Genomic DNA, 16,936 nt, shown 5'->3' on the forward strand with positions numbered 1-16,936 from the left:
TCCACATCATTATTTTTAGAGGATTAACAGATAGCAAAGATAACAGCAGAGTGCAGACACCACTGACTTTGGTCCTCCAATGTCTAGCCTGAGCTACCGGAAGGATGAATGATTGAGTTCAGCTTGAGAGTAGGTGTGTGTGTTTTACCAGTAGGTGTGTGTGTTTTACCAGTAGGTGTGTGTGTTTTACCAGTAGGTGTGTGTGTTTTACCAGTAGGTGTGTGTGTTTTACCAGTAGGTGTGTGTGTTTTACCAGTAGGTGTGTGTGTTTTACCAGTAGGTGTGTGTGTTTTACCAGTAGGTGTGTGTGTTTCTACCAGTAGGTGTGTGTGTTTTACCAGTAGGTGTGTGTGTTTTACCAGTAGGTGTGTGTGTTTCTACCAGTAGGTGTGTGTGTTTTACCAGTAGGTGTGTGTGTTTCTACCAGTAGGTGTGTGTGTTTTACCAGTAGGTGTGTGTGTTTCTACCAGTAGGTGTGTGTGTTTTACCAGTAGGTGTGTGTGCTTCTACCAGTAGGTGTGTGTGTTTTACCAGTAGGTGTGTGTGTTTTACCAGTAGGTGTGTGTGTTTTACCAGTAGGTGTGTGTGTTTCTACCAGTAGGTGTGTGTGTTTTACCAGTAGGTGTGTGTGTTTTACCAGTAGGTGTGTGTGTTTCTACCAGTAGGTGTGTGTGTTTTACCAGTAGGTGTGTGTGTTATACCAGTAGGTGTGTGTGTTTCTACCAGTAGGTGTGTGTGTTTTTCCAGTAGGTGTGTGTGTTTCTACCAGTCAGTGTGTGTGTTTTTCCAGTAGGTGTGTGTGTTTCTACCAGTCAGTGTGTGTGTTATACCAGTAGGTGTGTGTGTTTCTACCAGTAGGTGTGTGTGTTATACCAGTAGGTGTGTGTGTTATACCAGTAGGTGTGTGTGTTTTACCAGTAGGTGTGTGTGTTATACCAGTAGGTGTGTGTGTTTTACCAGTAGGTGTGTGTGTTTCTACCAGTAGGTGTGTGTGTTTTACCAGTAGGTGTGTGTGTTATACCAGTAGGTGTGTGTGTTATACCAGTAGGTGTGTGTGTTTTACCAGTAGGTGTGTGTGTTATACCAGTAGGTGTGTGTGTTATACCAGTAGGTGTGTGTGTTTTACCAGTAGGTGTGTGTGTTTCTACCAGTAGGTGTGTGTGTTTTACCAGTAGGTGTGTGTGTTTCTACCAGTAGGTGTGTGTGTTTTACCAGTAGGTGTGTGTGTTTCTACCAGTAGGTGTGTGTGTTTTACCAGTAGGTGTGTGTGTTTTACCAGTAGGTGTGTGTGTTATACCAGTAGGTGTGTGTGTTTCTACCAGTAGGTGTGTGTGTTTTTCCAGTAGGTGTGTGTGTTTCTACCAGTCAGTGTGTGTGTTTCTACCAGTCAGTGTGTGTGTTTCTACCATGATCATCAGCTAATAAAGCTTTTATTACAATGCTATGATTTGTATTGTTAACCAGTTCTGAAGAGAAAGCCAAAACGCCGAACTCAAAGCTAAAAAATTTCAAAAATCGAGCTTCAATTTTTCAGCTTTAGGGCCATATTATCTCTTTACACTTGTGCCTTAGGACAATGGTGCCTCATTATATAGAGAGCTGAGATTGTTCTGCAATTTTTGATATAACACATGGGTATGTATATCATATGCAAGTGCCTGAATTTGAGAGATTATGTAAAAATCGAGAAAAATGACCTCAGAACTCAGAGGGTTTTTTAGCTCATTTTGGAAAGGAGTAGACAAGACGAGTGAGGATGGACTGAGGTCAAGACCCGGATCGTTTCCCAAGCAAATGTGCAGCTAATCAAATTACCACAAACCAACTAAGACTCCATCTTTGATCGTCCGGAGGCCTCGGGGTAAGTTGCCCGCTTTGCTTTCTCCAATTGACAATCGAGGCTTGAGAGGGTCAATAAAAGCTCCTGAAAACAATCCAACACTGGAAACTCAATCGTGTGGATAACAAATGTTAACCAATATAAATAAGTTTAAGTATTGTGAGTTATTAAACTAATAGCTCATTTATTGCGTGCAGCAAACACCCCTTGCTCCAGCACCGACGTCCCACGGTATGAATATCTTCAATCCTTTTAAAATATTGACAACACACTATTAAAAACAAGTCTGTCCAATTAGCTTTCACTTACACACACACACACACGCACACACACACACACACACACACACACACACACACACACACACACACACACACACACACACACACACACATTAAATCACAGGATGCAGGGTCCATGGAACTGGATGTTTCACCGGAGCTCAAGCATTAGCATCTACTTGGAATTTGCTTGTCAAAATGAGAGTCTTATGAAAAGAATATAAAATATAAAATAGCTTGTTTTTTCCCCCCCATTCACAATCTTCTGCTGCCAACTCCCACCCAAAGTGAACGTATGTAGCGTATAAAATGTGGGGCTGGGTCAGAAGGCACAAAGACGGGGTTGTAATTATATGTGCTACTAAGAAAGTGAAGCAGAGGCATCATGGTGGCCATCAGGGCCCTCGGGCATAGAGACAGGATTATCACAGAGAGCAGGAGATGGTGGCAGAGTGCTCTCTCCTTTCATCCCCCTTTCTTTGTGGGCGAAAGGCCGGGACAGTTAAGAGAGGAGCGTTCCACCAGCAGGGGCTCTGGTCTCTCTGACACACCAGTCAGACCGTGCTAATGCTAGCCCCCAGTCAGACCGTGTTAATGCTAGCCCCCAGTCAGACCGTGTTAATGCTAGCCCCCAGTCAGACCGTGCTAATGCTAGTCCCCAGTCAGACCGTGCTAATGCTAGCCCCCAGTCAGACCTTGCTAATGCTAGCCTCGAGTCAGACCGTGTTAATGCTAGCCCACAGTCAGACCGTACTAATGCTAGCCCACAGTCAGACCGTGTTAATGCTAGCCCCCAGTCAGACCATGCTATTGATAGCCCCAGTCAGACCATGCTGATGCTAGCACACAGTCAGACCGTGCTACTGCTAGTCCCCAGTCAGACCGTGCTAATGCTAGTCCCCAGTCAGACCGTGCTAATGCTAGCCCCCAGTCAGACCTTGCTAATGCTAGCCTCGAGTCAGACCGTGTTAATGCTAGCCCCCAGTCAGACCGTGCTAATGCTAGCACCCAGTCAGACCGTGCTAATGCTAGCCCCAGTCAGACCGTGCTGATGCTAGCCCTGTCAGATTGTGCTAATGCTAGCCCACAGTCAGACTGTGCCAATTCTAGCCCCGAGTCAGACCGTGCTGATGCTAGCCTCCAGTCAGACCATGCTGATGCTAGCACACAGTCAGACCGTGCTACTGCTAGTCCCCAGTCAGACCGTGCTAATGCTAGTCCCCAGTCAGACCGTGCTAATGCTAGCCCCCAGTCAGACCGTGCTGATGGTAGCCCTGTCAGATTGTGCTAATGCTAGCCCACAGTCAGACTGTGGCAATTCTAGTCCACAGTCAGACCGTGCTAATGCTAGTCCCCAGTCAGACCGTGCTAATGCTAGTCCCCAGTCAGACCGTGCTAATGCTAGTCCCCAGTCAGACCGTGCTAATGCTAGCCCCAGCATTATGAAGTTGACTAGATATATCTGGGTGATTGCTTCCGGGCTGCAAAAGGGATGTTCATGGAACCATTGTGTGTCATCGTGTCCAACCCTTTGTTAGAAGTCAGTCTCCGATGTATTGGTGAATGAATACTGAGTGTCGGGCCTGTAGGCTTTGAGCTGGATGTCTGTATTCTGGCTCAGAGATTCATTTTTCATTTAGCCGCTCTGCACAGAACACAACGCCGCGGTTAAGTCTGAACTAATCAGAGCACACAAAACATATTCATGTGATTCTTGTCGCAGTTCATTTCATAGTAAACCCATTGCTCTTCACAGAGATGTGGTACAACTTGTGCGGTGATTGGATAAAGACTAATACCAGATCAAGAGCTGCAGAAGAATCTATTCTATTAAAGGCTATTATTAGCTGTCTCAGTGGGGACGGCAGCGTGAGGCTGATATGAGCAAAGTAGAAATCATTTTAGTGCTTTCAATATGCAATTAATTTACATTCATATGTATACATACACATGGTCAAACCTAGCATGGTTAACATGTGAATATTCCTGCACAAAACAGATACTTTTTCAGGCATTTCTTATATATTTTTACCCATATTTACTATTGTCTATTTATCATTCTGCACCAAAAGGCAAAGACATAAATTCCTTGTAGGTGTAAACCGAACGTTAGTCGGCAGTAAAACTGTCAATTCTGTAAATTACTAGCTAAACATAGAAAATGACCCGTAATCCATTTTAGTACACGGTAACATTACATTCTAAAATGTACTATTTTGACTAATATTAAGTAACCATAAACGTTCACAGTTCAACTTCCGTTCTCTCCTGCCACTCTACCTCACACACCTCATCGGCTCAAAAATAATGGAGAAATTTCAATTAAGCTGTAATAAACTGGAATGACATTCAGTTTTGACAGTCATCAAGTTATTGATCATTGCTGGTGGAGCTGAGATTACTGCATGTAGTGCCCTGTAAAAGAAAATCATATTTATTGGAATGTAATCCAACTTTTCATTGCCAAAACCTAAATGTTACTCTCTTAAATCTGGAAACAGGCTGGTTTCTATTTCTACACACACTTAATACAGAAGATATGTGACGTGTGACGGCTTGTGACCTTTAACAGTTTTTCATTGATTATTTGTGATTTTCAACATGGCCAACAACTGTAACCTTCCTATTAAACTTCAAAAACAAAAGAGATTTAATATCTTTTTCTTTTTCACCATCTGCAGATGTGAGTTCTCCCTCTGTTTACTTTTGTCGGTCACATTGTGGGTCAAATTGTACTGCAAAAAATAGAAACGGCTCATTCTGAGGTAACAGTACATTATTATGTACTGTTACCTCAGAATGAGAAAAAATACTTGATACTATATTCCATTTTTGCCAATATGCTACACAATGGTCCTTTAAGGATGTGCTCTAACTTTTTGATGTCACTTTTACAATGTGAACACACTACATATTAAAATCCTGCTCATTTTATGCTGTGATGATTCGTAATGTTACATCTTTCAATTATTTTTTTTAAACATGTATTTGTGTGGGTGTTCAATAATTGGCCAATTTATAATATAAATGAATTACTCTGTAACTGAAGGGACATGAATACTAATATAGACTTGTCTGGAAAGCTATTTTAAGAAGTTGTGTGGCGAATTCTAATCTGTATACTTGTTGAACACAGATATATTTATATATATATATATATATATATATATATATATATATATATATATATATATATATATATATATATAATATTGTCTATATTTGCACAGGACTGACGAGCATCTGTATGTTTCTTCAGAAGCGGGAGAATTAAGCTCTGATGGCGTGCAGATGAATCCAGACATAAAGGAGAACGTGTAAGAAGGCTCCAGCTTAGACGTTCTCCGTTAGCTTATCCATGTAGCCAGAAGACCTGCACGCCCAGATGAACCTGCACGTCTCGACGGGAACACATTGCTGTCCTTTCAGAAGGGCACAGGTCGTGCATTATGTCATGGAACAATCACAAAGCCCTCCCCAAGGAAAGAAATGCCTCTTATGTGATGGAAATGCATTAAGCTGACAGGACGAGCAGAAGCTAATGTGAGTGTAGCCGCCGGGCAGGACGCTGCTTGTCTAGCAGCGTCTCAATGCGACTCGGGTCATTTTATTGAGTTCTGTCGCGGGTAATCAGAAAGAGACTCGGCGCCCGCGGCCGGCGGCTGTCACACAACGGGAATACAGCAGAGATTTTATTCTGAGAGCCGGCACTTCTGAACTCTTGACACTCTTGTCAATAGAAGCACTCGTCTGAAAGCCAAACACCCAAAGAAAACATGGCCGTCTGACTGGAGTTGGTGAACATTTTTGGCTTCAATAAAACAGCACTTTATCCTTTTGTATTTTCAGTCGTATCATCCCATAATGTCCTGTTAAAATTGGTAACAGTGAACTAACATTATTCTGAAACAGGGTTCAGAGACAACTTGCATGTTAAAGTTGCATTCAAATTCTATATTTTGCCTTCAGACAGTTGGATAATTAATTGAAATTGTTATGATCAAAATATTACAGGAACACACAAAAGGAAAAATGGATATCTGCCAAACTACAGCAGTATTTGTAAAATAGTTATTAAATGTTTTAAACCTGCAAAATTGTGTATTTTTTCCTTATGTGCTTCTCCTCCGTTATAACTGTTATTTAATATCATACTATATTTCCTATAGTTTGCAGTCACCTGACCAAAAACGTCAAAACCAGAAAGGAGCTGAATTCCTTTTCCTACCAAACAAACCTCTTTGTTCTGACGGGTCTTTTATAATCTGCACACACGTTTCAATCCTTCGAATGACATCACCATAATAGTATAAAAATCCGCGAGATTATCTCATACTTAGCCGTATTATTAGCAAAACAATCTCTCCTCACAGCGAGCCATGAGGTGGGGGTTCTGTAGCGCTGACATTTACCTTCTGAGGGCGTCGCACTTCAGGTTTCACTCACGTACGGTCTCACATCTTTATCTGCTCTAAAACACTTAGCATTGTTTCCTCTCTCCTGCTCCCTCTTTCATCTCTCCTTGCCGTCATATATTACGGTGTTTTAGCCGCGGGTTCTGTGGGGTTTCCTTCCTATTTGTTTCTGGATGCCGTCCATTGAAGCAGATGCTTTCGGCTCCTCCTGGAGCCGGAGGCCTCGCTCTGTCAGGCGGTCCAGCAGGACGTAGAGGAAGATACCCGGCCTTCTAATGAGAACCTATTGCCTTTATCCTTACAGTTCTTTCTTTTAATACTGTTTAGATGGTTTCAACTAGTTGGTCTGATCAGTGCTGCTGCCTTCAGCCTCAAAGCAATTAAGCTCTGTGTTGTGAAAGGTGAGTTTGAAGTGCAGTGTGTGCACCTCACTCACACATCTTCCTCTTCTGTGTATTCCCACGGTGTGTGTTTGTTCACGCCGCACTTCCTTTTTTTTTTTTGCATTTGTGTGTCAGAGTGATCTGCCAATTAGGACTGTTCGTAGCATCTGGAGGAATGTTTCAACCCCCAACAATGAGACACACACACACACACACACACACACTGTGCGGTCTAAGCTGCCTCCCCTGTGTCTCGAGTGCAGCTGAAGAGGCAGGCGGGAGGAGAGGAGCCGACGTGTGAGCGCTGCGACTTCTTACACCTTCACGGAAACAAACCGGCCGATCTATGGCGAACACATGTCCACACACTGCTGCTGTGACGAAAGGTGCACGAGTTGTTTAGCACCTGCGGGATACAAAAAATACTAAAAACAGGCCCCACTTATTTTCAAACGTATTTCCCTACGCCAAAGTCACGTCGCTTCTTCCTGTTTCGTCTCTCCAAACAGGAAGTGACGGCAGCATTAAATGGCTGCACTCGAGATGGCTCCATCTTTCATTATTAATTCACTGTTGCATTGATTGTGTATTCATCTGGAGGGGAAGCGGAGGTGAGCTGATGTCTGAGGCGCTATATTATTATTATTATTATTATTATTATTATTATTATTATTATTATTATCCCCTCTTATCAGGCAGGAGGACGAGCCGCCGCTCCTCTGAGACGAGGGAGGATGCCCAAAAAGGACACGGGAAGGGGAACTGATTATAAATACCTCTTTTAGACAATCATATGAGGAAAGCCACGAATCTGCCACAAGTGCAGGTCAATCTACTCCAATGAAGGGCCATAACAACACTTGTTTGTTGTTGAATGTACCGTAAAAGTCAGTGTCCCCGCTGTAGCAAGCTAGGAGCAGCGCTAGCTAGCTGCTAGAAGTAACGGAGCGCTAGCAGGAGCCCCAGCTAGCTACAGCGGGGCGCTAACGGGGACACTGACCGAAGGTAGTAGCGGCTCGTAACCCGACTTTTGCGGTAGTAAAAATGTGTGCATTCTTTTGGGGGATCTGTTGGCAGAAATGGAATATAATATCATCAAGTGTGTTTTCTTTGGTGAACCTCAGAACGAGTCTTTTATACCGTCATCGGTAGCGTGACCTCATCGCCAATGTTCCTTCAGTGGATCTAGAAAAGGTCTCTTCGTGTTTTTGTGGGAGAAGTTTCCGCTAGTTGCAATCTGCAGCCTCACTGCTAGCTGTTACCAAACAGGGAGAGCTAGCTAAGACGCTAACTGCCACTCTGGTGTTTGTACACCAAGCACAAAGACCGGCTCAGCTTTAATACACAAAGTTTAGAAATGACAAATTGCGCTTTTACCGGAGATGACGTGACAAACCGTTTCTTTCTGCTTCCAGTCGTTATGCTAAGCTAACTGGCTGAACTTTAGCTTCATAGCTAACATGCAAACATGAGTGTTGTAAGCAACGTCTGTTTTTAATATAAGTACGTATAGTTTGCTGCTGTGTTTGATGATTGTGGCTGTTGCACTAGCAGCTCTGTTAGCGTAGCTTAGCATGAAGAGTTAAGACGGGACAGAAATGTTGAATGTATTCCGTTAAATAATTGAACTGGTCTAAATTGTTATCGTTACACAAGCGATCATAACATGGATAAGAATCCCCAACTGCATTAGTAAGTCGTGATAATGTGATAATGTGATAATATGATAATGTGATGATGTCATTTTTCTGATCGTTTCCCCGTGTAGAGGAAACATATTCATGGATGGATGTTGCTCTCGTGCTCCTTGGAGCGCAGCGGGATATTTCCTTCCGCTCTCCGGGGACGTTAAACGAAACCAAACGGCCGCGCATCACACCTTCATCTGATGGAGGAGGCCTTTACAGGGGGGGGGGGGTCTTTGACCACAAGAGGAAAGCATCTCTAACACAATTATTTAAACAAATCCAAGTAAATATGAAATTTCTCTTCACAAGTAGTTCTGTCTACCAGCTGGTTGGAGCTGCTCTGAGATGCTCTAGCTCCTCCAGGTAGAGTCAGCATCCTGTAATCACTGCAGGTTCTGACTCCTCTGCAACCCGATGCCGGCACCGTGAGCGACTCCAGTGCATCAATTAAAGATTCATCGACGGCAGCACACACACAACTAGTGATCTGGATGATTAAATATTCATCGTGGAAGATGTTGGATCACATATAAGGAGCCGGAGCGCTTTCCCCATATACATCAGGACCGGTGGCACGGACGTGGGGTGGCTTCAGGACATGGATGAGGATGATGATGATGATGATGATGATGATGATGATGATGATGATGGGAAACACCACAGCATCAGAGATGTTTCATCATGTCTTCCTCACAATGTGTCTCTCATCTCATGATGAGATTTCACAGCCGCCCCCCCACCGGAAAAAGAGAAAAGGGCATGCAACATTTCACCGAGTCGTAAAGCACGCAGCCGAGAGAGTTCTTGATAAATTAATTATAGGGCCTGTAGCCAGAGGTTTCCTCCGCTGCCACATCCAGTGACATGCAGGTTATTTTTAGCTGCTGGCTGAGAGAAGAGAAGAAACCCCCCTCCGGTTTAACAGAGGGAGGCTGCGGCGCGTTTGGGGGGAAAGAGAGGAAGGGATGGAAGACGGAGTGGTGGTTGAACCCACCTGAGCTCACCTGCACGCTGACATCATTCTCCCTCACAGAATACAAGCAACACAAGTAAACGAGCACTTTTTATGAAAGAAGGCAACAGGGATGTTTTTGTTCATTATTAAAAAAGACTTAACTTCACTCAATCAAAGCCAAACTTCACACATCTACTCTTAACATATGGAGCTATGTTATATGTTAAATTTAAATATAGCAAATATAGTTACGATAAGAAAATACAACTTTTAATTATTTATTTTTTCGCAAAATATATATTCAGTCCTTTTCTGTCCATAAACCAATACACCAGTAACACATACATGAACTTATTAGCTATGTTACAAAGGAGTTTTCTGTATATTAAACCTTTTTAAATGATTCAAATAGGCCTTGTGGTTGAGGAGATAATCTGAATTTAGTACAGGAAAATTAACCATTCCGATTTTTGGGAAAACTTGATGCCATAAGGTTTGTAGTTGAGCAGCTTCTATATTCAAAGGAGGGTTGTTCACATGTCTCTCTGTGTACCTGAACTCACCTTTACGTTGACATCCTTCTCCCTCACATACAACTCACAACACAACCCAGAACACGGACACGTCTCTGAGTGCCTACCTGAACTCAGGAGCCAGGTTGGGCTTCAGGCCGTAGAAGGCCGCCGATAAGGTCAGAAGCCACCGGGGAACAAAGCTCCCGTCCTCACACTCCAGGTAGGGCGCGGACCACTTCACGTGCTCCTTGTCCGGGATGAAACTCTCCCCTCGCCTTAAGGAATTGTCCAGTGATGTGAAATCTTGGCTCAGCACCCTCTTACGGAAGCTGGGCTTCTTCCGGTCCCGGACTCCGTGGTACCACTCCGTGTCCACCGTGCGGTTGCGCAGATGGCGGTGCGCCGCGCCGGACAGGTCCTGGAGGACGATCTCCCCGCCGGCCCTGGTGGCCTGCAGGAGCACCGAGGGCCGGGAGGAGTCCGCGCTGAAGGCGAGCACGGCGCGGTGGATCTTGGCGTCTCCCTCCAGGACGCTGCGCACCAGGGCATGGTACCACTCGATGTCCCGCCGGAGGCTCTGCTCCCGGGACCTGTTGGCCTGCAGGATCATGTTGAGGAAGTTGGTCGCGTGCAGCACGGTGTCCAGCACGCTGCCCATGGAGGGGTGCGCGCTGGCCCCCCGCAGGGAGCTGCTGAGCTCGTACCTGCGCGAGCAGTTGGCGTGCTTCAAGGTGGTCGAGTCCCCCGTGTGGAGGAACGCCGTGACCACCCGCGGGAGGAGGTGCTCCTCCTCGGTCTTCTGCGGCTGCGGCCGCGCGAGAGGAGGCGCGCGGAGATGCGCCAGATGCCGACGCTGCTGCTGCTGCTGCGCCGCCTGAGCGCCGCCGTGGATCGCATCCCGCCGCGCTCCCCCGGCGTCCTCCCCGCGCGCGGACTGGAGGCTCGACCCCATCACCTGCAGCAGCAGCAGCAGCAGCAGCGACAGTCGGAAAACAGCCATCTCCCTCCAGAAGAAAAGCGTTCGTGTGTGTGTGAGTGTGTGTGTGTGTGCGTGTGCGCGCGCGGGGATTGCTGCTCGGAATTACGGTGTCGTTGGGCGTGCTGAAGAAGAAGATGGAGAAAAATAAAAAAAACTAGCACATTGCTCCGCTAAACCATCGCTTCTTCACTTGTAGGTTCTTCAGCTTCACGCCTCCGAGCTTGAAATCAGTCAAAGCCGAAGAGGAGGAAGAGGAAGAGGAAGAGGAGGAGGAGGAAACGCGAGGAACCCCGTCGCTGTCCTCGCTGAATCCCGTCTCCTTCTTCACAGATGCCTCATGCAGCTTGTTGATGCTGAGCATCCGCCTCTCTCTCTCTCTCTCTCTCTCTCTCTCTCCCTCTCTCTCTCTCTCCCTCTCTCTCCCCCCCTCTCTCTCTCTCTCTCTCCCTCTCTATCTCTCTCTCTGTAGACGGTAGTCTCGGCTTTGCTGCGCGGTGGACGTCCTCCCTCTGCGTGCAGCTCCACAGACTGAATCAAAACGAGGGAGGGGTGTAGTGGGCAGGTTCTTATTATATTTATATATTTATTATATTTCTCTCAGGAGGCACCGAGTCAGGGAGCGCTCTCACTCTTGGATGACGAACGCACTCCGCCCTCTCCCGACCACAGCCAGCATTAATGCTGGCTGTGGTCGGGAGAGGGCGGAGTGCGTTCGTCATCCAACAGAGAACGAGTTTGTGGCGCGCGGCGCGGCGTTGGGTCGTTGGGTCGTTGGGTCGCGGCGCGGCGTTGGGTCGCGGCGCGGCGTTGGGTCGCGGCGCGACGTTGGGTCGCGGCGCGGCGTTGGGTCGGTGGGTCGTTGGGTCGCGGCGCGGCGTTGGGTCGTTGGGTCGTTGGGTCGCTGTCCCAGTGCTGAACGCGGATTTGAAGTCAGCGTCGGTTGATTCATCAAAATCAGGCGCTTGATTTGGGAATAAATGGGTAGAGATGTGTTCTCACTTTGGCATTCAAGAGTCATATAAAAAAAAGATATTAATTACATCCACTTTAATTTCTTGTTAAAAAGATATCCATCCATACCTATGTGTGGATGAAGATGGAGACTTAATATAGTGTGATCTATATAGATCACACTCATTTATTTTCTTTACACCTTTGGGAGCCAATATTATAATTGGAGGCCAATGTGGTCTTTAGTGTTGTTATCTTTATATATTTCAAAATCCCAAATGTTGAATACTGGACTATACCATGCCGTTAATCCAAAAGTAATAAGTATAAGACAGAAAATATAAGGATGGGGGTGGAAACATTTTGTTGCTCGTAAACCAGTAAGATGTGTGATTAAAATACAGTGAATGACTCAAGATGGGAAAACCCCCAATATACTTCTGATGGGTCGGGTTGAGCCTTGAATATCAATATTCATGATAATAACCCGAAAACAACAAAGATGTTATTAAAGAAGAGTTTAACGCACACAGAATGAAGCAAATGTGCTTCATCACGGCAGCTTGAGTGTCATTTGATTGACGATGACCAATCAACCCATCAAATGTCATCAGATTCTGACTAAAATCATAATTGACATCACCACTTTTGTCGTGCTGCCCCGTCCACTGCGAGCCGATGAGAAGAGCCCAGAGCAAATACAGGAGATGCACGAATATCTTCAGTGAAATGACCAAAATTATGGTAGAATATAATGAGCTCTTGCAGGATCTCAGTGCTCTGGGGAAGCCGCTAATAGAGAACACAAGTTCTTCATCAAAACATCCGTTTACACACTCCCACATGACCCTGCAGTCCCATCCGGGTCTCGTTCATCCAGTCTTTCCTCACTGTACTTCCCAAACCTGCATTATTCACCCGAATCTTACTCGGTCTATATTGAGCGTGAGTCGGAGGCGGAAAGGTCTCGCCAGTGTGGCTGTGGAGGAGCGTGAACGCCCGGCACTGAGCCCTGACCCGTCCTCGTCCCGCTCCCTTTGGGGTGAACCGGAGCGCCGACTGTGAGCCGGGGAAAACCTGTCTAATGCTCTCCTGCTTGAATGGAAGCAGATCCCTGCAGCCGCGGTTCAAAACCTCACAGAAAGCCTGAGGCAGCGCGTTAATGCCCATGGATTTGAAATAAGATATTCTACTATCACATAGAGAGCAACGGGCCATGTTTATGTGCAAGAACCGGTTTTAAAGATGGTTTTTGGTTTCGTCAAACACTGTATATATATGTCTTTGGGCTCCAACTGCAGTACAGATTTATAACATACTGAAAAGATGCTTTTATTGTCATCCTCAACCATAACATGTATTATTCTTAAAATAGGCAACAATTTCTCCAAACCTAAAAGCCCTATTGTTTGATTTCTTTATGTGTTATGTCATAGGAACAACAACGATTACAGCTGCAGCGGTCAAACCTTTTAATTATTTTACTGCTCAGGTTTCATTTTAACCAATTGGAAACTGAGTGATTGTTTTATAAAACTGTAAATCATAACTTGTTTTAAGAAGAAAAAAAAGCCCCAAACTGCTGTATTTGGATGACAAGTGAAATATATGGTACATGAGAAAATTCAAATAGCAATCAAATAGCCCCAATGCAACCTCTCCTGAATGTTCTCTGTTCTAAACCCTCTCTAACTTTGTTTTGCTTCACTTTATCAAAGTCAACTTTTGCAGAGAGAATGTTCACATATTGAGCTATAATTTGGGTTAGAGAATGTTCACATATTGAGTTATGATTTGGGTTAGAGAATGTTCACATATTGAGCTATGATTTGGGTTAGAGAATGTTCACATATTGAGTTATGATTTGGGTTAGAGAATGTTCACATATTGAGCTATGATTTGGGTTAGAGAATGTTCACATATTGAGTTATGATTTGGGTTAGAGAATGTTCACATATTGAGTTATGATTTGGGTTAGAGAATGTTCACATATTGAGCTATGATTTGGGTTAGAGTTGGACCTTACAGCTGCATCATTTCAAAGAAATAATCATCCTGAAAGTGATTTTTTTATAGGTGGACCTGAAACCTTTTCATTTTGTTTCTGTGTGTCATCTTCATTTACTCTTAACCAGTAACATATAGACTGATATTTACACATCTGAACAACAATCTCACATGTGTACCTTTTATTATAACCAACATTATTCAAATAGCCCTAGTGGTTGTAGAGATGCACCCTTTTTTGTTTGGGGATGACATTTTCGATCAGAGGCCTACAAATAGGTTGTTTTTTAAAGGTATCTTCCGCCATTTCTCCCTCGGTTTGGTAAATAAAAGTTGCTCATGAAGACCGGAGCACTACAGCGTTTCCTCGTCCAGCCCAGAGAAGCATGGAGGTCTCTTCACTGAGAGAACATCCCTCACGTCCTCGTTGGTGGGACATAAAACATAAAGCGGCTGTTTTGTGTGAATTCAGTCGTGCCTCCGCTTCAACCTCGACATTCCTGATCAATAAACTCATTTATAGGCGACGCTCCTCTGTTAACCATGAAGCGTCTGTTCAATGTGGTTCACCTCCAGCCCCAATCTATTAGTCCAACTCTAGGATGCTCTCTCTCTCCCTCTCTCTCTCTCTCCCTCTCTCTCTCTCTCCCTCTCTCTCTCTCTCCCTCTCTCTCTTCCCCTACCTCTCTCTCCCCTTCTCCCTATCTCCCTCCCTCTCTTTCTCTCTCTTCCCCTCCCTCTCCCTTTCCCTCTCTCCCCTTCCCCCTCTCTCTCTTCCCCTTCCTCTCTCTCTCCCCCCTCTCTCTCACCTCTCTCTCTTTCCCCCTCCCTCTCTCTCTTCCCCTACCTCTCCCTCTCTCCCTCTCTCTCCCTCTCTCTCCCTTACCTCTCTCCCCTTCCCTCTCTCTCTCTCTTCCCCTTCCTCTCCCTCTCTCTCCCTTTCCCTCTCTCCCTTCCCTCTCCCCCTCTCTCCTCCCTCTCTCCCTCCCTCTCTTTCTCTCTCTTCCCCTTCCTCTCTCTCTCCATCTCTCCCTCTCTCTCCCTCTCTCTCTCTCCATCTCCCCCTCTCCATCTCCCTCTCCCTCTCTCCCTCTTCCTCTCCCTCTCTCTCTCCCTCCCTCTCTCTCTCAATTCACTTCAATTCAATGAGCTTTATTGGCATGAATGTAAAAGATAATATTTCCAAAGCATTACAACATGATTACAGTAAATGTGTTAAAAGACAAGGAAACAGTTGTGTTTCCTTGTCTAATAATAATAAAATCTCCCCCTCCCCCCTCCCTCCCCCTCCTGGGTGTGTAGGGCATGTCCCGTCACGCCGTGCGGCCGAGAGGAAGGAGGGAGAGGAGAGGAAGACAGGCGTGACGGAGGGAGACAGAGCTGAGTCGACCTGTGGGGTTTGAACCTGCGACGTCCTGGACGTCACGGCCCACGGCGTGCCGCTGCCTCCAGGCGGCTGCTCTCCCTTCAGTGTATATATATATATATATATATATATATATATAAATGGATGCTGTATATTCTCACTGTGGATCAATGTTCTTTTCAAGTCCTTGCAGTAGAGCTGCATAAGAAACTCACATGCATTTCTGTTGGAGGTCTTTTAGCATCTGGGCTCATTAGTTGGATGGCAGCAACTTCCCAGTTAAAGGGCCAGTACACGTGTAAGGATGTGCAACTTCTCCCATTTTCTCCTTGAAGCGCTCCTTTTGTGTATTTCTTTCCACCGTTCAACTGAACGTAAACTGAAGCATTAATCGGTCAACATGTGCATTGTGGGTTCATTATTAACATCACCATTATATTCCATTTAAGATCCACTAAATGGACATTTAACCTCCCTTTTCTTGCCTTTCTCGTTCCATTTCGATGCTGGAAAGAAGGAAAATTAAAGAAATACTGAACATCCGTCCCGGTGATGATGACGGTGACGAAGGTGGACATGGCACCTCCTCTGGAGGTGTGAGCCATCTGCAGGAGCTGTGGGCTCTTCATGTTAATGCGCTGCCAGTTTAGAGGCATGAGATGTCATCAACACCAAATCCTGGGATTGAGAAACGGTGTTCGGCTTAATTACGTGCAGTTTTGAATAATGTGACATTTAAAAAGTATGAATACTGAATGGAAGAATCAGATTTTTATTTCTCCGCTGTACTCGACAGGTTTGCTGTTGTAGATCTAAGCTGTGAGTGCATCATGCATCATGGTGTAGTTTATACACTGTAGCCTTTGACCTCTGCCCATTGTATTTGTGCTTCAAAAATCATACAAATGTAAGTGACAAAAAAAAAAGTGGGGTTCCTTTGTAAAGATTGTCTTGTTAAGCAAAACGTTTCAGTAATAAATTAAAAAGAGCTTATTTGTATGCGATATTCCAAGATCCAATGGAAAAGAAATCCCAGTGCCATTTTGTTTGTGCAGTAAATATTATTAAAGAAGTAACACTGAATGCATGCAACTATATCAATGAAGTAACACTGGATGTGTTATGCAAGTATATTCATGAATAACACTGAATGTAATGCGAGAGTTTAGCAGATATCATTATTTGAAGGTTTGACTGCAAGTGAGGTAGAATTTTCTATTTTTTTAAATTAGCATATATTTAAAAATCCTATAAAAAATATTCCTATTATATTAAATAAAATATAAGTGTAAGTTGATAAACTGAATTGTACATATTCTATAATAAATCAGACACGGATGGCAAACATATATTCCACAGGAGGTACATCACCACTGCTCTAATCTACCTTGGAAATACATGAAGCGGTTAAAATACTGGTTAAAATACTACTCAATTAAATGCTTCAATGCACCACAGAGATATCTTTTTTATTGTCACTTTTATGTAAATGCAGTACATTTCTTGATGGATGTTGCCTTACAAACTACACCCTGAACCTCCAGTCCGGAACAAAC

General features: G+C 44.7%; 1 protein-coding gene across 1 annotated transcript in view; it reads right to left on the reverse strand.

Moving 5' to 3' along the window:
• The window catches only part of gpr158a (G protein-coupled receptor 158a), a gene marked incomplete at both ends in the record, with an annotated part of 73,981 nt that extends 62,904 nt beyond the window's left edge, over positions 1–11,077 (reverse strand). Inside the window, one exon of the mRNA XM_079234188.1 lies at positions 10,203–11,077. Coding sequence (XP_079090314.1) covers positions 10,203–11,077 — 875 coding nt within the window. The remainder of the gene's footprint in view (positions 1–10,202) is intronic.
• Positions 11,078–16,936: the final 5,859 nt, after the last annotated feature.

The sequence above is a fragment of the Taurulus bubalis genome, assembly GCF_910589615.1.
Source record: "Taurulus bubalis genome assembly, chromosome: 18".
NCBI classification, from domain to species: Eukaryota; Metazoa; Chordata; class Actinopteri; order Perciformes; family Cottidae; genus Taurulus; species Taurulus bubalis.